Source organism: Mobula hypostoma, chromosome 13, assembly GCF_963921235.1.
Source record: "Mobula hypostoma chromosome 13, sMobHyp1.1, whole genome shotgun sequence".
Lineage (NCBI taxonomy): Eukaryota > Metazoa > Chordata > Chondrichthyes > Myliobatiformes > Myliobatidae > Mobula > Mobula hypostoma.
Window position 1 is genome coordinate 81260819 of NC_086109.1, and position 27947 is coordinate 81288765.

Below are 27947 nucleotides of genomic sequence, written 5' to 3' on the forward strand. Positions count from 1 at the left end.
GCACATTATTTATGTATGATGTGGACACATAGTGACAGACTCATTCACAGAGTGGATTTGGTGGAGGCTGTGTACAAGAGAAACTCAACATCCCCGACATTCAATAATGGTGATTTCCCCCCCCCATAAAGTAACAGGGGATCGTTTGAACACAATGTTTTTTTTCTTCACCAGTTTGGCGGTGAAACTACCGCCCAGGAAATTTCTGCGCCCACTCTTTGAACGTCCCCCTTCTTCAGGCAGGATGTAACGAGGAAGGTTGGTTACAGGCCGAATCCAGGCAGTGAGGCCCAGGCCCCAGAGCGCATTGAGAGGATTAAACCTGATGTTTGGTCATCGATTTAGGCACTGGGCCAGATTGGAAAGGTCAGGGTGCTGGGGCCCGAGGTGACGTACAGATCAGTTCAGGTCATTGCTCCATAAGGTTTACTCAGCTCTGTGCTGAACCAACCTGAACTATGGGACTCTCTTGTGCACTTCAGTTCAGAACACTACCTGCTTTCATATTTTTCTCTCTCACTTTGGATGTTCAACTGTCTTTTTTTTAATATGGGTTCTTTGATTTTCCTACGGTGTCTTTTTATGGACATTATGTGTTTTTTTTCTATCTGCACATTAGGTGATCAACGGTCTTTTTTTAATAAGTGTTTTTGGGGGTTCTTTCTTTCATCACTGCCTGTTAGGAGACGAATCTCAAGGTTGTATAATCTATACATACTTTGATAATAAACATACTTTGAACTTTGAAGACGTACGTCCCACACCACCAGCTACACGAACAGTATTACCCCACAACCATTAGACTTCTGAATCAGCGTGGATAACTTCATTTAGCACTACTCTGAACTGTTTCTATTAGCTACAGAGTCTCTTTCAAAGACGCTTTACAACTCTTGTTCTCACTTTTTTTTTATCTGACTTCTTTTGCACATTGGTTGTTTTATGAATAGTTTTCCATAAGACCTATTTTATTTCATTTTTCCTGTAAATGCCTGCAAGAAAATGAATCTCAAGGTAGGATATGGTAATGTATACATATTCTGATAATAAATTTACTTTGAACTTTGATGTTTGTTGAACTATGGGTCGTATAATTTTAACCTGTAATCTTATTAAATGGCAAAACAGGTTTCAAGGGGGTTAGATGGCACACTCCTGCTCCCATTTTGCATGTCCTTATGAACGATGAGAGCAAATGAAAATACTCAGACTCAATTTAGTTGTTATCCATTGATGGTAATCTGAGAGTCAGTTACAATTAAATACCCCCAACACAGCCTCCTGTGGATAGACTAGTCTCTTGTTTGAGGTTCTCAAAGCCACCCAGTCATGTGTCTGACATGGTCCTCAGGGGGGGAAAATGAAAAAAATCTACAAATACTGCTGCAAAACGTGATGATCTGGTGGGAAATTGGACTCAAGCACCAGGGACCAACAATCTTTTACAGCTGCTTTCTTGGACCAAGGAACCATTGGTGCATTAATGTCTGTCAGATTCTGGAAATAGTAGTGGTGAAAAGAACTTAAGCTTCTCACCAGTGCAATGATATTCCCAACCCCCCCAACCCCCACACTTCAATATGCACTGAATGTTTTTGTCGCCATTTCACCTGTACACCAATCTGGCCCAAACCATCTTGCTATAATCACTGGGTCTATAGCAGAAGAGCATCTTTGTTGCAGAGGGAACCCCAGCCCTCATAACACACAAACATTGAAACTTCATTCAATGGCTCAATGGTTCCATTTAATATCAAAGAATGTATACAGTATACAACCTGAAATTCTTACTCTTCGCAGACATCCACGAAAGAGAGAGAAATAAAAAGGAAGAATGAATGACAGAAAGATGTTAGAACCCCACCCAAGCCCGCTCCATACACAAGCAGTAGCAAATCATCAATCTTCCTGCTCCCTCTCCCCTCACTTGTTCCTGCAAAATGTATCAGCCCCCCACCCCCACCACCACCTACCATGCAAGCAATAGCAAGCCCTCAAAAACCATAATCTACAGTCCATCGAAAACTACTGTCTATCCCAACACTTCCGATATCTCGACAGGCCCTCCCTCTCACTGATGAGGGAGAGATATCGCTCCTGCATGGCGAGAGGAGAAGCCAACAGCTTGCTGTTTCGGTGCCAACTCCCGTTTTATGTAAGTATGTGGCGTTGGTCGGAAGTGGAAAATAATCAGAATCAGGTTTATTATCACTGGCATGGGACGTGAAATTTGCTAATTTTACTGATAGTTCATAGTTCACATCACTGATGGAATACTAGCAAAGTACTCTAGCAAATGTGCAAACGCAGGCAACAAGGACATTCAGCGACAGAGGGTGAACCGATCACTGGCTCCTCACGAGAGTCAGCACTCATCACTTCTTCCCTGTCCTTTGGCCTTTGGGCAGGCAGACACCACTGAGCACAAACTGAGCCCTCACTTTTCAGGAACCCATCCTAGTGTTTAAATTCCCAGTGTAGTCAAGACAGTTCATTTTTTTTTCCCAGTGTTCGTGTATTTTCTAGTATTTAGGTATCCCTTCTTAGGAAAAGCTTTGCCCATCTTATAGAGTGAGATCGCTTAGAAAAAATTAAATAGCCTGAGAGAAATTCATAGTCATGCAATCAATCTGAAAGGAACAGAACTTCATATGGGAATGTGGCCAGAAAGAACTACAGTCTACAAATCAGTGAATTTGAATGTGTCAAGGACAGTGGAAGTAGACAAGCTAATTCTCTTTGTTCTTGCCGTAAGGCTGAAGGAATGGAGGCTGCCATTTTGTAAAGCTGCTCTGTAGCCTTCATAAGTTCTGCAGATGCAGGAAAACCACATGTAAAACGCATGTAAAATACTGGAGGAACTCAGCAGGTCAGGCAGCATCCATGGGAATGAGTAAACAGTCGACATTTCAGGCTGAGACGTTTCCTTAGGACTGGAACTGAAGGGGATGACACCAAAATAAAAAGGTGGTTGGGGGGGGGGGACGGGAGAGGAAGAGGGATAGCTGGAAGGAATTAGCTGAAGCTAGGTGGTTGGGAAAGGTAAAGGGCTGGAGAAGAAGGAATCTAATAGGAGGGGAGAGTGAACCATGGGAGAAAGGGAAGTAGGAGGGCACTGGGGGAGGTGATAGGTAGGTGAGAAGAGATAAGAGGCCAGTATGGGGAACAGATAAAAGAGGGAAGGGGGAAGGAATTTTTCTACCAGAAGGAGAAATCAATACTCATGCCATTAGGTTGGAGTCTATCCCGATGGGATATAAGGTGTTGCTCCTCAGTTCTGAAGGTGGCCTCATCATGACACAAGAGGAGAGGAGAGCTCCGTTTTGTGGGCTGTCTTGTGAACTGGTATTGCTCAGGAATAGCTGTATCAAAGTGCTTGAAAGTGGACTCACTGATGCTCGCGAAAATTTGCCAGAGTAGAGATCAATTCCAAATAAGAAGGAATTAGTGAGGTGTTCTTTGGTACGTTAGAATGCGTTAGTTTATGAATAATGGGGTCTGTGTCTTCCCTGAGTAACCTGAGCTTAGTAACTGTCTGGTCTGCTTTGATTTAGAACAGAGACATAAATTACCAGTTGTCACTCACTGAAGAGGGCAACAAATTGACGTTTGCCAATAAGAAACTGACACAAGTCAGTCAGATGACCTCGAGCCAACAAGATTGAAACCCAGCATTTGAACTGATAAGAAGGGTAAGGAGCTTCGAATGCAAAGCGGCGACAACTCATGAGACCGACCACTGCAGTTACCGAGAACCCCACGTCAGACACATGCAGATCACATTGGTACCACGAGAAATCTTGACCAGCATAAACTCTTTTGCCAGGGTATTACTTTTTCTGTCCTTTGACTGGTTACGAAGGGTCAGGGAAACCAAGTAGTTGTGCACACAATTAGTTAATTTGTAAATTCACATGCTTGTTAGTTGAGACAATAAAGGTACTTGTCAGGAAGTACAGTTTCTCTCTGTGCTTAACTGGTCTTTATTACTCAGGAGTAATCCTTGTAATGGGGTGAATCCAATGAGACTGACACTCAAAACCTCTTAGGTATGAGCACCTCTGCCCACCCACCTAAAGCAGAGCCTCCCAGTGGCCAAATATTTTAATTCCCATTCCCATTCCCCTTCCGACATGTTGGATCACGGCCTCCTCTTGTGTCAGATGGTACTCCATCAGAACCTGTCGCCTTCCGAGGGTTCACCCTCGTAAAGGACAGTCTGACATCGGCCTCCAAAACAGAGATCACAGGGTCACCGGCTGCTGCAGCGATCCTCATAGCTGTAGTTTTATTCTCCCTTTCAAAGCAAGCATAAAAGGCACTTCTGCTCCGAGTTGGAAATGATAGCATTAATTCTTCCGTGAGATGGAAAATCAATTCTGTCTTTAACCTTGCTTATGAGATTGCTTCTGGACCTCTGCCCACCACCCACATTCCCATAATTTTATGTTTTGAATCACACACAAAATAGCATCCTTCATTTCTATTACTTTTGAATCCTTAAACAGAGGCAGAACCAGCTTCTGCCAGGTTTATGCAGAGGGCGGGCTGAACCTGAAGACTGTGACACCATGTCAGTGCCATCAACGCTTCACGCTGTCACATTTAACACCTGAAGATCATGGAGGAGGCCATTGTACAGAGAGCACAAGATGCACTTAGATTCAATGCTGGCAATTAACTCTGAATACCAGTGTTCAAACATTGTCAATTAACATGGCCCTTTATATCACCCATGAGCTATCTTTATATTTTACACAGTCAAGTGTGAGCACTGTTTAAATGTGAAACACAACATTAGGACTGTATTAGAACTTAAATCCAGCAGTGGGCCCCCTTGGGTCATAGGCTCCATAAGAAAGGAGGCAGGTATTGTCGTAGGCATCAACTCACTCTTGTGACTGAAGTAGAGATTTCAAGGTGTCTTTTTTTTAAATATTAGCACTATTTGTTACAGCCACACTGAAACATACAGTGAAATGCGTTACTTGAGTCAAATCAGATGAGCGAGGGTTGCACTGGGAAGCCCGCAAGTGTTGCCGAGCTTCTTTGAGACCGGAGAAAACCCACCTGGAGAAAACGCACGTGGACATGGGGAGAACATCCTTATAGACAGCGGTGGGACTGGAGCCCCGATCTTACAACCAGCGCCATTTGATGGTGCTCTAACTACTACACTACCATGCCACCCGCAATAATTAAATAACTGATTAGTGAATGTGTCTTCAGGAATAGTAAGGCATTCCTGCAAGACCGGGTTCTGATTGTTCCCATGCAGCTTGTTTGAAGCAGACGGGTGAAAAAGAATAGTTTTCAATGCACGAGGAGACTCAGGAGACTGCAGATGTTGCAATCCAGAGCAGTAAACAATCTGCTGAAGAAATTCAATGGTTTGAGCAGCATCTGTAGGGGGAAAGGCATTGTGACTCAGGGTTTCAATCTGAAATGGTGATTAATTCCTCTATCACACACTGAACCTCCTATCAACAGATGCTACTCGACCCACTAAAGTTCTCTACAGGTGTTCCCAGCTGGGGTCTATGGACCTCTTGCTTAATAGTATTGGTTCATGGCATAAAAGAGTTTGGGAACCCTTGTTCAAGCAGAATTGTTCACTACTAAAACTTTTAATGTACGTTCTGGAGTCTTCACTCTGCCAGTGTTGGGTAATGTAGACAGACACACCTATTTGCCTTGTACCCTGCTTGTTTTGGCAGAGGTTCACTTCCTTTCTCTACCACTGTATGTGTATACAACATCATAAACCTCCTAAGCTGGAAAAAGAAAACACAGTCATGCCAAAGAGAGAGAAAGATGAGAAGAACAGGCAAGAGAAATGATTAGAGACGGAGAGGTAAGCAATTCTAGAGCATGTGTTCCAAGCCTATGAAGGCATGGCTGCCAATGGAGGAGAGAAACAAAGGTGGAATAGGCAAGGGGTGCAGTAATAAAACCAGAGAGCTTGTTGTATATGTATTTCATGGCTAAGGAAGTTATAGAATGGAACATGTATTAGGAACCAGTACCCAATGTTACCATGAATGAGGGACGAAACTTGCAGCTCACTTCAAGTTGTGTTTTTAACAACGTGAACCATATTGCACAGGCCCAAAAGGTGCCACTGTTGACTTGTTACAAATGGTCAGAAAATACATTCTCATATCATTTATACCCATTTCAGATTAAATGAAAAATACCCTTTCATCAAGACATATCAGAGACCAAAGTCCATGGTAGGAACTGTTATCAACTCCAATTTTGTGCAAAGTGAATTGAGTGATCTCCACTAGAAGGGACGGTAAATTGTTGTGCTGCGTAATGGCTTTTGTTAAGGCATTTTCTGATTTTGGCTGATATGAAAGCTGGTTACTTCAACTTTTATTTAAAAAGAAAAAAAAATGGCCTCATTAAAAGTGCACTGATCATGGAGCTCTGTATTTTGCTTTTTTCCAACATGTCAAAACTTATTACAGATAATGAGGTGGTCACAATTACAAATTGATCTCTCACATCAGTGCTGAAGGCAACAGGACTACTGTGTGAGGGGGAAGAATAAGAAAGAGCTTTAATATCACTGACTTACATATGCTGTGAAATTTGTTGTAACGTGCAACAGTACAATACAACACAATTCATGTAAGACTATGAATTACAATAAGAAAAATACATAAAATTAAATAAGTAATGCAAAGAGAGAGCAAAAAAAATAGTGAGGTGGTGTACATGGGTGTCCCTTCAGAAATCTGATGGCAGAGGGGAAGAACTTGTCCCTAAAACATTCTAAAGCAGGGTTCTGGCAAGGGAGTTTGTGATCGTAGAGTATCCTGCTGTAAGGCAGCACAATTTTATTTTATTATTAAGAGATACAGCATGGCAACAGGCCCTCCAGTCCCAACAAGCTCATGCTGCCCAATTACAGCCATGTGACTAATTAACCTACTAGTTCGTATGTCTCTGGAACGTGAGAGGAGACTGGAGAACATATGGTTACTGGGATCGCACATACATTTCTTACAGACAGAAATGAACCCGGGCCACTGGTACTGTGATAGTGTTATGCTAACCACTACACTACCGTGCTGACCCAAAGTTACTGCAACACATACAAAATGCTGGTAGAACACAGCAGGCCAGGCAGCATCTAGTGGAAGAGGTACGGCCAACGTTTCTGGCCCAGACCCTTTGTCAGGACTAACTGAAAGAAGAGATAGAAAGACTGTTGAGATGAAGCCACACTCAGGTTGGAGGAACAACACCTTATATTCCGTCTGGGTAGCCTCCAGCCTGATGGCATGAGCATTGATTTCTCTAGCATCCGCTAATGCCCCTCCTCCCCTTCTTACCCCATCCCCTATTTTATTTATTTATTCATTTATTTGCCCCCCTTTTTCTCCCTTTCCCTCTCACTATCACTCCTTGCCTGCTCTCCATCTTCCTCTGGTGCTCCCCTCCCCCTTTCTTTCTCCTGTGTCTCCAGCTTTGTTTCTCTTTTGCCAATCAACATCCCAGCTCCTAGCCTCGTCCCTCCCCTACCTGTCTTCTCCTATCATTTCGTATCTCCCCTCCCCCTCCCTCTTTCAAATCTCTTATTATCTCTTCTTTCAGTTAGTCCTGACGAAGGGTCTCGGCCCGAAACGTCGACTGCACCTCTTCCTAGAGATGCTGCCTGGCCTGCTGTGTTCCACCAACATTTTGTGTGTTGCTTGAATTTCCAGCATTTGCAGATTTCCTTGTGTTTGCGTTAGAAAGTTACTGAGTGACCTGCTGGGGTGAGGTGTAAAGTGCTCAACAGGGAAACACGCTGGGAGAGGGAACATAGGCAAGTGTGAGTGACTGGGAAACAGGGAGTTGGGTCATCCTTAAAACAAGTGCAAAGGCAGAAGGGACAGAGCAGAATGGGGGACCGGACAGTGGGAAGGGAAGCACAAGCACATGCTACAAGAAGAAGCTACAGCTGAGCCTGACAGATACCAGATGCTGAGCAGAATATTTATTAGAGGTGTGATAACTAAACGGATAGAAACCAGAGATCTGGAGCAATGAACTTGTGTGATACAGTCCGAATCAACACCATGGCAACTGGGGCATTAAAGTTCAACTGGCTAAATGAAGACAATAACATGATTTTCTCACCACATTGCCATTCAGACTTCTTTGAATTTTCAAATAAAGCTGTTCTCATTACCAATAATAATGAAACCACTGGATTGCTATTAATTTACTAAACTAATAACATTTAGTTTATTAAACTACCTATTTCTTGTAAATCCTGGAGATAATAAACTACCATGTATTAAACGACTGGACTGTTTTATGGGGGGGAGGCACGGTAGCGTAGTGGTTAGCATAATGCTATTATAGCAACAGTGACCCTGGGTTCAATTCCCGCCACTCTCTGTGAGGAGTTTATATGTTCTTCCTGTGACTGCATTGGTTTCCTCTGTACGCTTCAGTCTTCTCCCACAATCCAAAGGCGTAGGGGTTAGTAGGATGATTGGTCATTTGGGTATAATTGACCAGTGTGGACCCGTGGGCCAGAAGGACCTGTTACTATGCTATATCTCTAAATATTTATAAGTTTATAAGTCTAAATATATATAAGTCAGTGGTGCGCAAGTGGAACAGGTCAAAAGCTTTAAGTTCCTCGGGGTCAATATCACAAATGACCTGACTTGGTCCAACCAAGCAGAGACCACTGCCAAGAAGGCCCACCAGCGCCTTTACTTCCTGAGAAAACTAAAGAAATTTGGCCTGTCCCCTAAAACCCTCACTAATTTTTATAGATGCACCATAGAAAGCATTCTTCTAGGGTGCATCACAACCTGGTATGGAAGTTGTCCTGTCCAAGACCGGAAGAAGCTGCAGAAGATCGTGAACACGGCGCAGCACATCACACAAACCAATCTTCCGTCCTTAGACTCACTTTACACCGCACGCTGTCGGAGCAGTGCTGCCAGGATAATCAAGGACACAACCCACCCAGCCAACACACTTTTCGTCCCTCTTCCCTCTGGGAGAAGGCTCAGGAGCTTGAAGACTCGTACGGCCAGATTTGGGAACAGCTTCTTTCCAACTGTGATAAGAATGCTGAGTGGATCCTGACCCGGATCTGGGCCGTACCCTCCAAATATCTGGACCTGCCTCTCGGTCTTTTTTTTGCACTACCTTACTTTCCATTTTTATATTTTCTATTTATGATTTACAATTTATATTTTTAATATTTATTATCGATTTGTAATCCAGGGAGTGGGAAGCGCAGAATCAAATATCGCTATGATGATTGTACGTTCTAGTATCAATTGTTTGGCAACAAAAAAGTATAAAGTATAAAGTATAATTTTTTTTTAAGAAACACAGCTGGCTCAGCACTGCTTTTAGTGAAAGAACTGTGTTACCCTTGGCTGGAATGGCCAAACACATCTCCAGACCCACAAATGTGGTTGGCTCAGCAGTCAGCTCAGGGGCAACTGGGAATAGATAATGAAAAGCAGCAATGCCAGTGATAGCTACCGGCTGTGAATGCATAAATAAAATGATAAAGCTCCCAATGTGAAATTACAGTGAGTCTGAAAATGAATGGAAATATTCTTCCACCGTAATTAGTTAATAACCTTAAATAGTTAGCAGGGGTTCCCAGTAGTCATGATATCCAGGTCTGACCAAACAACGACACTGTTAGAATTTGTTTATTATATACTCATTGAGATACAGCATTGAGTAGGCCACACCACCCAGCAATCCCCTGATTTAATCCTAGCTTAATCAAAGGACAATTTACAATGACCAATTAACTAACCAATTGGCATGTCTTTGGGCTGTGGGAGGAAACTGGAGCACTTGGAGGAAACCTCCGATGTCATGGGGAGAACGTACAATGTCCTTACTGGCAGCGGCAGGAATTGAACCTGGGTCGCTGGAACTGTAAAGCGCTGTGCTAACAGTTACGCTACTGTGCCGCTTTATTACAGATGGAAAATTTATCAGTAAGTCCTGCACTTATTGCAATGTGACTTAAACAATTCAAATATAAATGAATATTCCAGGCTTCCAGCATGTTATGTATGTTATGCTCGCAATTGGTTCAGGTTGTATTACAATTTCTAATTCATAGATTACGCAAGTACTTTGCTGCGGTGATCCCCGTCTCGCCACTGATTACTTTGAGCAGAAGATAGATGTAAAGACAATAAGATTATTCTGTTCCAGCGACACAACTATTTGAATTAAATCGATGAAATTGATGACAGCACCTATTGCAGAGAATTTCAAGGGAGCAGATTACTTCCCGATGATTAAAAACTGATTGTGTTCTATGAGGATGTGATTGCCATTCGCTTTTGCTCTTGATACATTGACACACTGACTCAAACAAAACAATAATCAAATTCTTCATTGCGTCATCCTATTTGCGACCTGAGCTCTTGAGTTGATCATATTTCAGCACAATGACAACAAATTTCAAGCAATGAAATCCCAATAACTTATTCATTTTCTGATAAATAATTAAATAATGCTGCCTTCATCAAACTCCACCCCCCCCCCATCCCATGCCTCCTCTAGCACAGTGAGACTGCAACAACTTGGAACCAGCACTGCAGACACTTCTTTGTCATTACTCACCCTTCATTCCAAATTTAGAACGCCGTCCATATTTGTTAATCATGATGAACAAGACAAGCAGGAGGATGCATGCAAAAGCTGCAAGTCCAACAGCGATCGAAACCTGTGGGGGGAGCATAGCAGAGCATCAGAAATGGTACTTCTAGACTTCAAAGTACCCTGGCCCTACCATCATTAGGCAATCTGTAATGTTCCTTTGATGAGGAGCAATCTGCTTTCTCTTCATTTCTTTGAAGTATCAACCATCAAATATTCATGCAGCAAAATCTGATTAAAGTGACACTCTAATTAATCAAGTATCAAGTACACTCATATACTCTGTACTGGGATAGATTCAGCTCCAATGTGGGCAACAGCTCTGTAGCTAATTACTGACCGGCTGTCCTCCAAAGTAAATTTTGAGTTTGTTTGGAGATACAGCGCTCTGCAGGCCCATTTCCCCCCACTGCCAAACAAACTATACTGTACTACAACCACCTAGTTAACCCTAGCATAATCACAGGACAAGTTACAATGAGCAATTAAGCTACTAACTAGTATGCCTTTGGACTGTGGGATGAAACCGGAGCATCCACAGGAATTCCATGTGGTCTTGGGGAGGACAAAAAAATTCTGTACAGACGGCACCAGAATTGAATCCTGAACTCTGACGCCCTGAACTGTAGAAATGCTGTGCTAACTTCCACACTACCATGGCTACTGTTTAGCCTTTGACTTCTACAAATATTGGAAATGTACTGGAATGAGGACGTTGGCACATCTAACCTTTTACTCCAAGGCCAATGATACTCTGGGTCACACTGATTGGAGGGGCCAGATTACTTAAATTACTTCATTCCATTAAAATGTTTCTGAATATCAGAAACATTTAAAAACTGTGATGAGAACTGTTGCCAGCATTGATCTCAGGCCTGGCCCCCAGTTGTAGATCATACTGCCTCATGGAAAGGCCGGTAATTAGGGTGTCACAGGGGTGAAATAGTTGGTGCTGCACCTTATAGCTCCAGCATCACAACCTTTATCCTGACATTCCGTGTTGTCTGTGTGGAGTTTGCACATTTCCCAAGGACCACATGGTTGTCTCCCACGTGCCCCAGTTCCTTCCCACAATGCCAACTTACACTGGCAGGTTCACTGACCACTGGAACTTACTCTTAGTGTAGGATGGTGTCAACCTTTAGTGGAGGTGAGTGTCAGGAAATCAGGGGGAAGTTGACGAGCATGTGAAAGAGAATACGCTACAAGGACAAGAAAATATTTTACAAGTAAAGGAGACAACCTGAGAATACAAGGACGTCCCTTAGGAACAGAAATGAGGAGGAGTTTCTTTAGCTAGGGCATGGCAAGTCTGTGGAATTCATTGCCACAGATGGCTGGGGAGGCCAAGTTATTGGAGTTTGATAGGTTCTTGATTAGTTAGGGCTCATAGGTTATGGGAAGAATGCAGGAGAATGGAGTTGAGAGGGATAATAAATCAGGCACAATTGAATGGGATGAATGGCCTAATTTTTCTCCTGTGTCTTATGGTCTTATAAGGGAAAGTAATGGTATTGCACTGCTGGGAGCTGGCCTTGCCCAATGGGCTGAATGGCATTCTTCCATGTTGCAACTGTATAGTGTTGCAACAGCAGGCGGGAGCAGCTGTGAGATTGATAAAAAGGCTGAGTGTTTCTACAGGGTTGGATCGAGCATGTGCTGGTCAAATATCTCCATACAGTATCAGGGTGTACCCCTCCCACTTGGTAAGTGTACACAGCCTGTGCCTCAGGGTGGGAAATATTCATTCAATGCCTGTCATCCTAAATATACAATTTCTGTATAGCATAATGCAAATACACGTGGTCTCCATTTAATATAGGAAATATACCAGACTTGTACTCCAATATAATGAATATGCATCGATTGTTTTCTTACAAGCATGATTCTGTTTTCTGTCCAACGTTTGACCAAACACCTCCTAAATGTTCTAATTGGACCCAACTTTAATTCATAGTGCCCTGCAGTAGGTACTGAGGTGAAAGTTCAGAGGAAGTTGCCATAATGCTTGCCAATTATAGACTGCAAATGTCCTTCATTGTGCTAGTGCCTATCTGTAAGGGGAACAAAGATGCACGTTCAAATTCAGTAATATCTAATGTGTGATAGTGTCCCTTGTGAATCCTTTCTGAACTGCTTCCATTGTAGGTACATATCTCTTTAAAAAAGGCAAGTAGAATTGCAGATAAGGGACCAGACTCCAAATATGGAGTCACTAATATTTTTCAAGAATTTGCGACTCCTATAGGGAATTTCTATACTCCAATACAATGAAGTCCAACATCCCTTGTACCTTTGTACCTACTTACTAAAACTATTTAAATGTAATATGACGAGAGCTTTCTTGTATGCGGGAGTGTCTGTACGTTGCGCATTCATAACCCGAGCAGGGCCTATAGTTGAGTTCCAAGCACTAATCTTCGTGGCACCCATCAGTACACACAGATAAAGTATGCAATGAACAGTAAATTCAGATGCACAGTCAATGGAATCATGTTCAGTTGTACAACAAGAGATCCTCTTTGCCAGCAATACTTGTGTGATAATTAAAATGATCCCCTATCTGCATAAGAAGCTGTGATAAAAATCCTAGTAAGCCAAGAGTTTCCCTGGTTGTCAACATCATTGAACCTGATTACATCAAAATGTTCTGAAGCATTATTTCAGGCAAAACTGCATGCCAGTTGAAGCAGAGCATTCACATTTTCTATTATGTGATGGTTCTCCTGCTGTAAGCAGTGAATAAAAACACTGCTTCCGTGGGTGAAGATGTCAATCGCACAGCTGAAGTGACATTACACAACGTGAGCACCAACAATGCCTCCTCAGTCAAGCTCGGTTTAATTTTATAATGCAAATTTTGGCCATAAATAAAGATTTCTGGAATCACAAAGGTCTTAATTGATCTGCCACCAATGCTTGGAACAGTCAGAATTTGGTTCCTTTGGGCTAAAGAATGGTGCTGGAAAGATAAATTTCAATGAAAAACAAATATCCAACCAAATATTTGTAAATCCCAAAGTGATGTCGCTTTTGTCAGTGAGTACAGAAGTGCTATGTTGAACTCCTTCACAGGGGAAGGTGCAGGGTAAGATTTGGGAACTGGGAGAGCCAGAGAGTCCTCCAAGAGAACCACGACCTTGTCGTGGTTTGGAGGCTTCTGTGCCTCAATGATCCAGAGAGCTAGGCTGGCTAGTCAGGGTTTTATGCTTTCGCTCATGGTAGGGGTCGCCCATGCCAAACAGGTCCGAGGGTAGAGGCCAGACTAAGAGTGGTCCACCAGTCCTCTAGGTTTGAGGGTTCAGCACAGGGCTAACAACCCTGACTGGTAAAACAAAACTGTTACGGAAACAGCAATGAAGGATCCTTCTACATCTGAGTTCGGAAGGACAGAGAAGGAGCAAGAATAATGTAGTCGTAGAACCATACAGAATGGATACTAGTCCTTTGTCCCCATGAGTCCATGCTGACCACGGTGCCCATCAAGCTAGTCCCAATTTCTCATATCGATAAAATGCGGGCTGATTTTCTAACAGCTATGAAGGGAACTTATAGGTAAAGAAATATTTATTCTTGAAATTTTGATAATCTTAAGTTTTGAAGATCTAGGATTTCATGGAAGGCAATAATGTGAAGCATCACATTCTGGGAGATATTGAATTGAGAGCTACATAAATGAACAGGGAAAAAAACAAAATGAACTGTTTGAATGTTGAAAGGACTAGAGAGGGTGGATGTGGAGAGAATATTTCTTCTCCACAGCCTCAAAATTGTGGGGCAACCCTTTTAGAACAGAGGTAAGGAGGATTTTTTTTTTTAGCCAGAGAGTAGTGAATCTGTGGAATGCCCATAAATTGGGCATTCATAACCCAGGAATAGCATGTAGTTGAGTTCCTCATGGCACCATTCAGCTTAAGCCTTTTAAAATCAGGCTACTTCACAGTTTTGATCAACTTATAGAAGTTATAAGTTCCAGATATTCTAAACTTATTCACAGCAATTTAAATACTTTTTACATGTATTTGTTATCATTATGTTCCGTGTCAAATTATATGGGCGATCATGGTCTTCCATCTGCCTTTAATCTGCTTATAAGCTCTTCTTGATCTTTTCTCCATTCCTGACAGTGATTGTTCTCGGCAAATTTTTCTGCAGCAGTGGTTTGCCATTGCCTTGCCATTGCCTTCTTCTGGGCAGTGTCTTTACAAGATGGGAGACCCCATCCAGTATCAAGACTCTTCAGAGATTGTCTGCCAGGTGTCTGTGGTCGCATAACCAGGACTTGTGATATGGAGCGGCTGCTCAAACAATTGTCCTCCACCTGCTCCCATGGCTTCACGTGACCCTGATTGGGTGGAGGGGGAGGGGCTAAGCAGGTGCTACACCTTGCCCAAGGGGGACCTGCAGGCTAGCAGAGTGAAGGAGCGCCTTACACCTCCTTTGGTAGAGACGTATCTCCATACCACCACCCCTTAGATCACTTTAAGAATTCCAGATTATGAAAGTAAAAGAATCTCCTTCCTGGTCTCTTTTTCTTGGCAAGGACTGAAATTGAATTCTGTGGGCATGTCTTCATCAGTATGCAGACACTACCGTGTCCAGCCTCCCCCATATCCGGTTACAGAAGAAAGCTCGGGCAGGGACTTTGACTAGTAAGTCCAGATAACTAGACAGATTCAACACCTATTAACCTAATGATTTTTTCCTCTCTGAATTTCAGCAAAGTTTTTGATACATTACCACCTTGGAGGGCAGTCTGCAAAGCATTATAGAAACAGACTGGAAATTGCCTGCATTAAAGAAGATGAGACGGTCACATGTCAAATTGCACATCAATCTAGGGACCTGCCTGTTCATGTTGCATATCATTGATAAAGGATGGCAGGGAGAGGGTGAGTGAGGGGTTGAATGAAAAGAAAGAACATCGACATTTTCTAATGATGTTAATATTGGAGACAATTGGATCCAGGCTGGTCTGGACAAGAACAACCCAAAAAAAGTGGGGAATTAAATTCAGTGATGAAAAATGTAAGTAATGAGATTGGGGAATAAGAATAACAATGAGACAATCAACTTAATGGTGTCAGATTACAAAGAACAGATTTTGGAAGTTAGGCAGATTGTTGAAATGAATAACAACTTCCATTTACATGCAGACATCAGCGCTGTAAAATTACACAAAGCATTTCACAGGAGATCATAGTAGCAAAAGTTGACATCATCTGAAGTAAATCCAGCAAATAAAAGAAATGGATCATAAAACCTAGGATGAAATACTACGGCTAAATAAGAGCTGGTCTGTAACCTTGAACACATTGTACAGGAAGAGTGTCTTGCGAAAGGTTCAGTAGATTCGGGGCCTGCCTACCTAAATCGAGCACAAGGTTTGGTCCATCTAAGTGCTGGGCCAATCTGTAAAGGTCAGGTACAGCCTGAAACGTGGCGGCGGAGTCCAGCTCCAGAGCGTATCGAAGCAACCGGGCTCGGGTCCTAGAACGACGAATGACCAGATGTGTGGATGATTTAAATGCCGGGCCAGACGGTGTCAGAACCAGAGGCGAGGGTCGGACCAATTCTGCTTTCCGCTCGGCGACATTTACACGGCTCCGCACTGCACTGAAGCTGAGGCTGTGTGCCCTTCTCCGGCTGGCCCGGGCTTCATGTCCGCAGGCTACACGACGTTTAATCCACTACGTGCTGAACTGAAGCTGAGGCTGTGGGCCTGCTCTGGCTGCCCTGGGCTTCACGTCTGAGGATTCACTTTCATCCTAAATGCTCTTTGCTCACATTTATTGTTTGTATAATTTTATTTTTCCCTCACTCTAAATTGGTCTTTTTTAAAGGTTTCTTGTTTTCTATCTGCCTGTAAGGAGACAAATCCCAAGGTTGTATAATGTATACATACTTTAATAATAAATATACTTTGAACTTTGAAAGCATTGTACCTCTAGCACCTGGCATGTGGCAGCTCATCTTGCCTACATTGAAGATACTTGAGAAGGGGATTGTACTGAGGCGAACAAGATAGTCAACAACTCTGAGAACTGATTGCATACAACCAAACAAACAATGTCATGTGCAGGAATGGGATTAAGTTCAGATGGCAGAAGCTGAACAAATTACTCAGCTGCAAATTATGTATGAGTAAGACGACAAATATTTGGAATAGAATGCTCAGGAAGGAAATCAAACTTATTATACAAAACAATGGTGATGCTAAAGGTAAACAGTTTGTGCTAGAAAGAGTGAACGCTCTATATTCTGGGGCATTAACTATATATCCTTACAATTTTAGTTAAGAAAACTTGGAATTGTTACCCAGTTTGGACAGAATCAACACCTGAAGGCTACCAAGTCCATTTCAACAGGGGCAGTTTTGAAATAATCTGAATTTGGTTTAACATCACTACCATATGTTGCTAAATGTAATGTTTTGCAGCAGCAGCAGTGCATTACGTAATAATTTTTTTAAACTGTAAGTTACAATAAGAAATACATATAAAAAATTAAGTTGTGAAAAACGAAAGCAAAAAGAAAAAATGAGGTAGTGTTCATGGGTTCATTGTCTGTTCAGAAATCTGACGGCAGAGGGAAAGAGGTTGTTCCTGAAACATTGAGCATGCGTCCTTAAGTTCCTGTACCTCCTCTTTGATTGTAGCAAAGAGAAAAGCCATGTTCTGGCTGATGGGGATCCTTAATGATGGATGCTGCCTTCTTGAGGCATTGCCTTTTGAAGGTGTCCTTGATGCTGGAGATTCTAGTACCCATGAAGGAGCTGGGTGAGCTTACAACTTCCTGCAGCTTTTCCGGTCCCACGCAGTTGTCCCTCTGTACCAGAGAGTGATGTAACCAGTTAGAATACCTCTATGGTACCTCTATAGAAATTTGCGTGTGTCTTTGGTGACATACTAAGTCTCCTCAAACTCAAAGTATATTTATCATCAAAGTATGTATTCCATATACAACCTTGAGATTCATTTCCTTACAGGCAGCCATAAAACAAAGAATCCCAATAAAATCTGTTCAATGAAAATCCCTCATACGACAAGACCATCAAACACTCAATGTGTGAAAAAAAATTTCGCAAGCGATAAAAAGTAAGCAAATAGCATTAACCACAGCATCTCCAAAAATGCGTCCTAGGCGCTGTGCCAAAGGCCACAGAGTTAGTTCAGTGCGGAAGCGCCCCGATCAAATTGCACGAGTGGTAAAGAACTAAACAAAAACACACGGTACGTGAAATGCAGAGTCCCCGAAGCATTTCAACAACTGCACAGCATGCTCAGAAGCCCAAACGCTGCTGTGCAACAGCTGCTCCAGAACCTGGAGGTGTGGGACCCCAGACTCCTGCACCTTCTGCCCGCTGGCAGCAGCGAAAGAGACCCGTCAAATGCAGGTAAATGGTGCTGAACACCTGCTCATTTCCTGCTCTCGTCCTCGATGATTTTAATCTTGCTCGGCACGTTAATTGGCACGGAGTAATGGAGCCAACCACAGGTCTGTTTTCCAGCATTGGGAATCAACAAAGAATCTCATCCATGTCGAACCCCCCAGGAGTTTGCAGCAGCACCAAATCATTTAGTCAGCCCAAAATTACATTCCTAAAAGTGAAATTAAAGGCTGAAATCATTCACCATTCAGAAGAAGAAGAGAAGAAGTATATTTAGAAGAAGAGTATCTGGTAGTTTTGCAAGCAGTCTACAAGGTGTGACCATTGGTTACTGGTGCCATTTTGCCAGAACCCTTAATGAAATATATCCATTGCCATGCCTTCTTTGTAATTGTATCAATATGTTGGACCCAGGATAGACCTTCAGAGATGTTGACACCTAGCAACTTCAAGCTGCTCACCCTTTGCACTGCTGATCCCTCCTTGAGAACTGGTCTGCGTTTCCTCGACTTTCCCTTCCTGAAGTCTCAAATCAATTCCTTAGACATACTAATGTTGAGTGAAAGGTTGTTGTTACAACGCCACTCAACCAGCTGATCAATATCGCTCCTCTACGCCTTCTCATCACCATCCAAAATTCAGCCAACAATAGTTGAATCAACAGCAAATTTATACATGAGCTACACAATCGTGGGTGTAGAGCGATCAGAGCAGTGGCTAAGCACATCCTTAAGGTGCACCAGTATTGATTATCAGCAAGGAGGACATGTTATTTCTGATCCACACTGACTGTGGTCTCCTGGTGAGGAAGTCAAAGATCCAGTTGTAGACGGAGGTACAGAGGCCCTGGTTTTGGAGCTTGTTGATTAGATTTAAGGGTATGATTGTGTTAAGTACTGCGCTATTATCAATTATCAGCAACCTGACGTAGGTATTGCTATTGTCCAGGTGATGCAAGGCCAAGTGGCGAGCCAGTGAGATTGCATCTACTGTCAACCCATTGTTGTGATAGGCAAATTGGGTTCCATCTTCTTGTTTAGGCAAAAGTTGATTCTAGCCATGACCAACATCTCAAAACACTTCATCACAGTGCAGCTGGATGATAGTCATTGAGGCAGCTCACGTTGCTTTTCTTGGGCACTGGTATGATTGTCACCTCGCGGAAGCAGGTGGGGACCTTTGATTGCAGCATTGAGAGATTGAAGATGCCCTTGAACACTCCCATCAGTTGGTTGGCACAGGTTTTCAGTGCTCGACAAAGTATGCCTTGTGAGGGTTCACCCTTCTGAAAGATGTTCTGATATTGGCCTTCTTGCCAGAGATCATAGGATCACCAGGGATTGCACAGGTGTAGTTTTATTCCCCCTTTCAAAGCATGCATAAAAGGAATTTCGCTCATCTGGGAGTGAATCATCATGGCCATTCATGATGTTAGATTTCACCTTGTAGGAAGCAAATGCTGCCAGAGCTGACGTGTATCTGATATCATCTGTCAAGAATTGTTTCTTCACTCTTAAAATAGCCTTCTATAGGTCGTACCTGGACGTTTTGTATATTTCTGGATTATTGGTCTTGAATTCCACAGCAGACAATAAATCTCCTGGTCATCCATGGCTTTTGGCCTGAGTAGGTCTGGCATGATCTCGAAGGCAAGTCATGTTTGACTTGCTGAGTTCCTCCAACATTTTTGTGTCTTGTTAAGAAAGAATGTGCTGACATTGGAGAGGGTTCAGAGGAGGTTCATGAGAATGATTCCAGGAATGAAAGGATTATTGTATGAGGAGTGTTTGATGTCTCTGGGCCTGGACTCACTGGAAGAATGGTGGGGAGTGGGAGGATCTCATTGAAATATATCGAATTTTGCAAGGTCTAGATAGAGTGGATGTGGAGGGGATGTTTCCTATAGCGGGGGAGTCAAGGACCAGATGGCACAGTCTCAGAATAGAGGGATGCCCATTTAAAATGGAGATGTGGAGGAACTTCTTCAGCCAGATGGTGGTGAATCTGTGGAATTCTTTGCCACAGATGGCTGTGGAGGCTAGGCACCTGGGTATTTTAAGGCAGAGGTTGATTAGTCAGGACATGAAAGTTACAGGGAGAAGGCAAAGAATGGGGTTGAGAGGGAAAATGGATCAGTCATGGTGAAATGGCAGAGCAGACTCGATGGACCAATTGGCCCAGTTCTGCTCCTATCTCCTGCTCATCCACATATTTCTTGATGAAGTCGAAGACAATGGTTGTATATTCATTCAGATTGAGGATGAGTCCCTGAATATTGTCCACCATATTGATTCAAAGCAGTCCTGTAAGTGCTCCGCTGCCTCCCTTGACCATATCTTCTTAGTCCTCACCACTGATGCTGCGGTCTTTAATTTCTACCTATATGCTGGGTATAGAAATACAACCAGGTGATCGGACTTTACAGAGTGTGGGCATGGGATGGCATGGGAAGCATACTTGATGGTGGTATAACAGTGGTCAACTGTGTTGGCTCCTCTGGTTCCACAGGTGATATGTTGGTGGTAGTTGATCAGATACTTCCTCAAACTGGCCTGGGTGAAATCCCCCGCAATGAGAGAAGCAGTCCTGAAGGGTCACAGCCCAAAATGGTGACTATTTACTCTTTTCCATTGACGCTGCCTGGCCTGCCGGATCCCTCAAGCATTTTCTGTGTGTTGTTAATGTGAGAGGTCAGACGAGAATGGCCACACAGGTTCAAACTGATAGGAGGGCGACAGTAATTTAAATAACAGTGCATGTAGAAAAACATCCCCAAACACACAACACATCGAGCCTTGAGGTGGCTGAGCTACAGCAGCAGAAGACCATGAACATACACTCAAGGGGCCACTTTATTAGATAGAGGAGGTGCCTTCAAAGAGGCCACTGTACATTTTCTTTGATTCCATGAGTACTCGCAGTTTCCAGTTCCCTTATGTATTTCAGTGAAGCAGTTGGATTTTATCAATAACAGATTTTTGTCGTGTACATTTTCTACCTCATGTCATTCCACTAAACACCAGCTGTGTTGCATTTTCACAAGGTGCAGTGGTAAGATTTTAAATTATGACCTCTACATTACTGCATATTATATCATAAAGTGCATGGAGTGCTAACCATCCGACTATTCTTGGAATTCAAAGTACAGCATTATGGCATCCTCTTCATCACTCCAGCCCACAGCACGAACAGAGTCTTAATCCATGCTCTGCTAATGCTGTATGACTGTCAGGGTATGCAGCATTCAATTGAAAGGAAACTGTTTTAATTTTGAGGTAATGACACAAGTATTAAGGTGACAGATGCTTAATGTAGAGATTTAAATAAAGAGCAGATGGCAGCCAAGGTAAACGAGGTTTAACAACGATGTGGAGTGGCGTTGGGGGGGCGGGGGGAGACGGGGCAGGTGGTTTTTGAAACAGGCAGGCATAACGTGGAAAATCACAGGTATAAATGCTCTTCAGGTTAGTGAGCTGTGCAGGGAAACGTAACAGGCAGGTTGGCAAGAGAGGACAGCTGAAAGCAAAGGTCACAGACGAGACACAGAAAATATAGAATTCACAGGATATCAACTCATCCCCGAATATGCAGCAGAGCTGTGACATAAGGTCTTGCACACATCCCTCTATTAATCAAGGGTGCTTGGTGGCAGGAGGGAAAGAGGGCGAGGAGCACAAATATTATATTAAAATTACAGTGAAATGTCAACGGCACTGCTGTCTCCTGGGACAAATCTAGTACTGTTAGATTCATTAGCTGCTTCTCCCTGTAGGTCATTTTTGTGAAATTACTGCAGTTTGATATTACAACGGCAAATCTTTCCATCTGTACTGGCTCCTTCTGGCAGACAGATGAAAACTCAATAGCAAGCAGAACCTCAGGGCACAAGATGATAATATCAAAGGATGCCAATCTGTTCAGGGAATGGGTCTTACTGTTCTGCAGTCATTAAAACTGGATTTATTTGGGGGAGGGGTTGGTGGGGGGAAGGAATCATCTCAGATCATCACATTGTGTCGGTACTTTATTGACGTTACCTGGGCAACAATGCAAATATCTCTTTTTAGTCCTGTAATTACCAGGAGGATTGAAAGAACTACGTGGCCAAGAATATGGAAAAAAAAACACAAAACAATTAAGTACTCTGAAGGCAAAAGTCCAAGTTGACCTCGGATGATTCACTGACTGTCCAAAAGAGGAGGGAGAAACACTGAGTGAGAAGTAGATGAGAGAGCAAGAATGAAACACATTCTGAGGCAGAGAAAAAGCACAGTTTACATCAAAGAGAGAGGCAGGAGCTGGACAAACTGTGGAGAGGATGTTCCCTATAGCGGGGGAGTCTAGGACCAGAGGGCACAGCCTCTGAATAAGAGGATGTTCCTTTGGAATAAAGATGAGGAACTCTTTCAGCCAGATGGTGATGAATCTGTGGAATTCATGGCCACGGATGGCTGTGGAGGCCAAGTCATTGGTATATTTAAAGTGGAGGTGGATAGCTTTGTGATTTTAAGGGTGTCAAAGGCAAGAGAATGGGATTGAGAGGGTTAATAAATCAGCCATGATGGATGGTGAAGACTCAATGGATTGAATGTCCTAATTCTCTCCTATGTCTTATGATCTTAAATTAATATGAGTATGCGGTAAGAGGGAGGGTCATATTCTCAGCTGGGCTGTTAACTGTTAACCAAGAAAAGGTTTTGCATAACATTCTGCATAATTGTGCACACCAAAAGATGGACACTCCCTCAATTCTCAGAGACGAGTGAGGAGAGACCTTACTAGTTCACGGCAGCAGTGGGGATAATACAAGAAATATTAAAAGGAGCTAAAACCACACCATAAACACAAAAGATTCTGCATTTGCTGGAAATCCAATGCACCGCACACAAAATGCTGGAGGAACTCAGCAGGTGACGCAGCATCCATGGAGAGGAATAAGCAGTTGAGTTTCAGGCTGAGACCCTTCATCAGGACTGAGATGGAAGGGAAGAAGGGAGAAGAAATTTCATTTCTTTGGTTTGAAGTGTCTCAGACCAAAACATGGACTGTTTTCTCCTCTCCACAGATACTCCCTTATCTGCCAACTTCCTCTAGCATTTTATGTGTGTTATGCTAAGACAGGAATAGTAACCTGGGGTCTACAGACCTTTTAGTTAATAGTAGGGGTCCATGGCATAAAAAAAAGTTGGGAACCCCTGCTTTAGAACCACGTAACAAGGTTATAACCTCAGCATTGGCTTCCTTCAACTGCAGAAACTAGCAGTCCTGAATACTCACTTTGAATGGCTCAGGACACTGAAAATAACTAAACATCTTGTTTCACAGAAGACTCCAGATGCTGGAATCCTGAGCAATACCAAACTGGGAGAGGAAATCATTGGTTCAGGCAGCAAGTGGGGAGGCAAAGGCATAGTTGAAGTCTTGGGTCGAGACTCCACATCAAAGTATTCAGTGTGGGCCACTGAGAGGGAAGTTAAACTAACTGACACACAGCTACCCAAAATCATCCTGATGCTTCCAAAGGCAAATTGAGAAAAAAAATCTGACAAACCTGATCTTCAGTCTGTGTTCTTTTTGGCAATGTTTACCTTGTGCTCAAAACACAAGTGTTCCCAAAAGGCAAATCCAGAAAATTTGAGGATTAGTACTAGCATGTACAATTATTTAGCTTGAGAGACCTGATTTCAACAATTCTCTCTCATTTAAGCTCATCTCTTCACTGACAACAGTCTGCATGGATTTACAGTATGTCCTCTGCTTCTTATATTGGATAGAAGTACATAGGTGTTATTGAGAAATGGCTGGTAACTTATTTAAAACTTTGGATAAATGACAAAACACTAGGGCTGGCATGGTAGCCCGCAGTGGTTAGTGAATGCTTTACAGCACCAGCTATCAGGTTGGGGTTCAATTCCCACCACTGCCTGTAAGGAGTCTGTACATTCTCACCGTGACCACACGGGTTTCCTCTGGGTGCTCCAGTTCCCTCCCACATTCCAAAGACCTACAGGTTGGGGTAAGCTAAAGGCATAATATGTTGGTGCTGGAAACAAGGCGACACTTGCGGTCTGCCCCCAGCGCACACCCCGACTGTGTTGGCCATTGACGAAAACGACGCATTTCATTGTATGTTTGGATATTTCAATGAATTTCTGTACAAATTAAGCTATTCTTTAATAAAAAAAAATTATCTGGAGACTGTGTGAAATTAGGTCTGTGCAAACAATTGTATGGAGTTTAATTTCCCAGCCTGTGTTTTGTTTGCGTCACTTCATTTTTTTTTTGCAGGCTATAATCTTCGAGTTCATTGACAATGTGCCCTTTTTAACCAATCATATTGATTGATTGGTGGACTCCCGGGGACGTTAACATGATTCTACATCAGCACTGTTTCATCAACAGCCTTCAACTGGCAGTTCCTACCTGAAACTTCAAAACTAAAGAATAGCATCCATGATAAATAAATGACTTCAGATATTTTCTCCCTCAGTATTAGGAGGAATGCATTTGAAAATATCCTGCCTTGGCTCTGAAAAATAATCATTGGATATTTTGCTCTTCAGATAAACAACAGCTTTATAATTTCACTCAAACAGGTACTTACACCAAAAGTATCTCCCTCAGGCCTGTGGGTTACACTGACTGGAGGTCCTGTTGTCACTTCATATGATGGAACTGAAAGAAAAGATCGAGGGGTTACCTATTGTGTCCAATACACAGAAAAAAATGCTCAGAAAAGAAACCCTAATGCAGTTTGGAACAAAGTCTCCTCTATTCCATTCTCCCTCCTTGCAATATTGGTTCTGCAGTAACAAAGAGAGGCCAACTCAGGACACTGGACTATTAGCACAGGCTCAGTTTCTAACCTGAACCTAAGTGGTTTCTCTTCAAACCCAAAGGTTAGACAATGTTCAAGTATGTAATTCATGCAGAGATCTGCTAAACTACTGATTATAACATAGAAGATTGAGGGGAGATTTGATATACAGAATTATGCAGGGTATGGACAGGGTTAATGGAAGCAGGCTTCTTTCCACTAAGGTTGGGTGAGACAACAACTAGAGGTCACGGGTTAAGGGTGAAAGGTGAAATGTTTACAGGGAACATGAGGGGAGAGTTTCTTCACTGAGAGGGTGGTGAGAGTGTAGAACATGCTGCCAGCGCAAGTTGTGGATGCAGGGTTGATTTCAACATTTAAGAGAAATTTGGATAGGTACGTGGAGGAGAGGGGTATGGGCTGGGTGCAGGTCAGTGGGTCTAGACAGATTAATGGTTTGGCGCAGACTAGATGAGACAAAGGGCCTGTTTCTGTGCTCTAATGTTCTATGACTCTATAACTGGGAGTATTGATAAATAGCTCTAACAGGAGCTATTTATACACTGAAAGCTGCTCCCCAGGAAGTATGCTATTATGTTGGGCCATGTGGGGCAGAGATTTTAAGATGAAGCTCTTCAATGTAATTAAGCGATTCTTGATAACTAATCAGGCATGTAGTTAGATATTGCCAAAGTGATCCAACTTGACTTATCATCCATTTATCAAGAAATTGCTGCTACACTTGGCACACGCAGGTCTCTTCCAGGAAGGATTATCGACTAAATTAGGGTCCCATCGGGCATCTCCATCTCAGATACTCCAGTGGTTTATGTGAATGAAAAATCTCTCTTCATTGCTTACTTATATACTCCCATGTTAGTTGGAACACTCGGTTAAACATGGTGTTACACCTGAATTGCCAGTGCACTTTGAGTTCACCAGTCCAAATGCCCTCATGAGTACTGTTGAACAGAACATATTACACCATCTCATAATCTGCATTTTGCTGACCTGTTTCTTCCTTGTCACTGTCCACAAATTGATAGCTAGCTCAAAGACATTTTAAAACACACCGCCAGTGATTTTGTGCCAACCTGTAGTAAGTCAATTCGACTATACTGTATACCTCACATTATGCTTGTGGCCTATTCTTCCTCATTCCCCAAAGATGAACTTGCTTGTTAATGGAGGGAGTAACATGATGTGGCAAGAAAGTAGTTCCCTTGTGTAAAAGGTCATGTAAATATACTGTACTCTGCAAAATTCTTAGGCACATGTATATAGCTAGGATGCCTTAGACTTCTGCACAGTGCTGTATTTGTCAATGTGGACCAGAGAGTGAGTCTGGCGGGAGCAAAGGATGCTGTGAATGGTGAGGGTAGTGAGGGTGTGGGACAGGTGGCAGAGAAGGTGTGCCGGGGGGAGATGTTGGTGTTGTGGGTGCAGACACACTCAGCAAGGACATTTGATTCCAAACAATTGGTTTATTAATGTCTCTCTAGTGCTTCCCACTCTCTCCCATCTCCCTCCCCTTTTCCCAACCACGGTCGCCCCCTTCCCACTCCCAGTCCACAACAGAGACCCATATCAGAATCGTGAAAATGGTTCTTTTTGCGGCAGTGCAATACATGTACTGTGCGGAAGTCCAGGCTCCCAGCTATATACGTGTGCCTAAGACTTTGGTATAGTGCTGTAGCTCACTACATTCAACAGGGAAGCACAGGAATGGGCCCTTTGTTACATCGTGTTTATGCTGACTATGACGCCAATTTGCCGGAACACGGTCAATGCCCAGAAGACTAACATATAAAATCAAGGATGTAATGGTGAGGCTTTATAAGGCATTGGTCAGTCCACACTTGGAGTACTGTGAACAATTTTGAGCCGCTTATCTAAAAAAGGATGTGCTGGCATTGAAGAGGGCCCAGAGGAGGTTCATGAGAATTATCTCAGGAATGAAAGGGTTAACATACGAGATGCATTTAATGGCTCAGGGCTTTACATGCTGGAGTTTAGAAGGATGATGGGGGATCTCTTTGAGACCTATTGAATACTGATAGGTAGCGTTGACATGGTGAGGATCTTTCCTATAGGGGGGAGTTTTGGACCAGTGTGGCACAGCCTCCAAATAGAAGAACATCCCTTTAGAACAGAGATGACAAGAAATTTCTTGAGCCAGTGGGTGATAAGCCTGTGGAGTTCGTTGCCACAAATAGCCGTGGAGTCCAAGTCATTGAGTCCATATATTGCAGAGGTTGATAGCTTCTTGATTAGTAAAGATGTCAAAGGTTACAGGGAGAAGGCAGGAGAATGGGGTTAAGAGGGATAATAAATTAGTAATGATGGAATGATAGAGCAGATTTTATGGGGTCCAATGGCCTAATTCTGTTCCTTTATCTAATAGGTCTATGTCCCTTCATTCCCTGTCTGGTAGTGTTCCTGTCTAAATCCTTGCTATCGTGTGAGCCTGAGGAAGAAATAAAGTTGGCAAATGCATAAGCCAATATGGTCAAAAGCATCATTTTGTCCTTCACTATACCCATTCTTCATTTTCATGATCAATTAATACCAGAGATAATTTATTAAAAGAATATGCTTTCAAGAACAGACTTTGCAGTATTGTTCAGTATAAAGCAGAATGCAGTTGCAAGCTTCTGTGACCCTAGAGCACAATTGCATTTGATAATAATCGGTCTCTCCGTGTCATGCTTTTATACTATGACCTTGTGCCTTGGAACACAGGGCGATGCAGAAAGTCACCTCACTGGAGCATACCCTTATTAACATCAATCCCCTTCTCAGCAAACACCAAGTACAAACATGCTGAGTGACAAAATGGTACTCACTATAAAAGGGATTCTCCAGAATTTCTGTAGAGGAAACAAAGAAAAAAGGAAAACCATTAGTTTTCACAAACAAACTGAGGAATTCAGTTCTTGGACTGACACAATGGAAGCTGCAACTGATTAAGGGCTCAATTTGTAAACGTGTTCAAGAGCACAGATGATATCACATGCAGGACAGAGTGAATGCTGCACTGCTGGAGATTCTGCCGTTTGGACCATGATGATAGATTGCCTCCAT

The 27947-nt window shown here is 42.8% G+C and overlaps 1 protein-coding gene across 1 annotated transcript in view; it reads right to left on the reverse strand.

The window, feature by feature from the left end:
- ntrk3a (neurotrophic tyrosine kinase, receptor, type 3a) overlaps positions 1–27947 on the reverse strand; it is a 983676-nt gene that overhangs the window by 413036 nt on the left and 542693 nt on the right. The window contains exons 9-11 of the mRNA XM_063066043.1: positions 27710–27733; positions 24651–24721; positions 10621–10723 (exon numbers count right to left, since the gene is read on the reverse strand). Coding sequence (XP_062922113.1) covers positions 10621–10723; positions 24651–24721; positions 27710–27733 — 198 coding nt within the window. The remainder of the gene's footprint in view (positions 1–10620; positions 10724–24650; positions 24722–27709; positions 27734–27947) is intronic.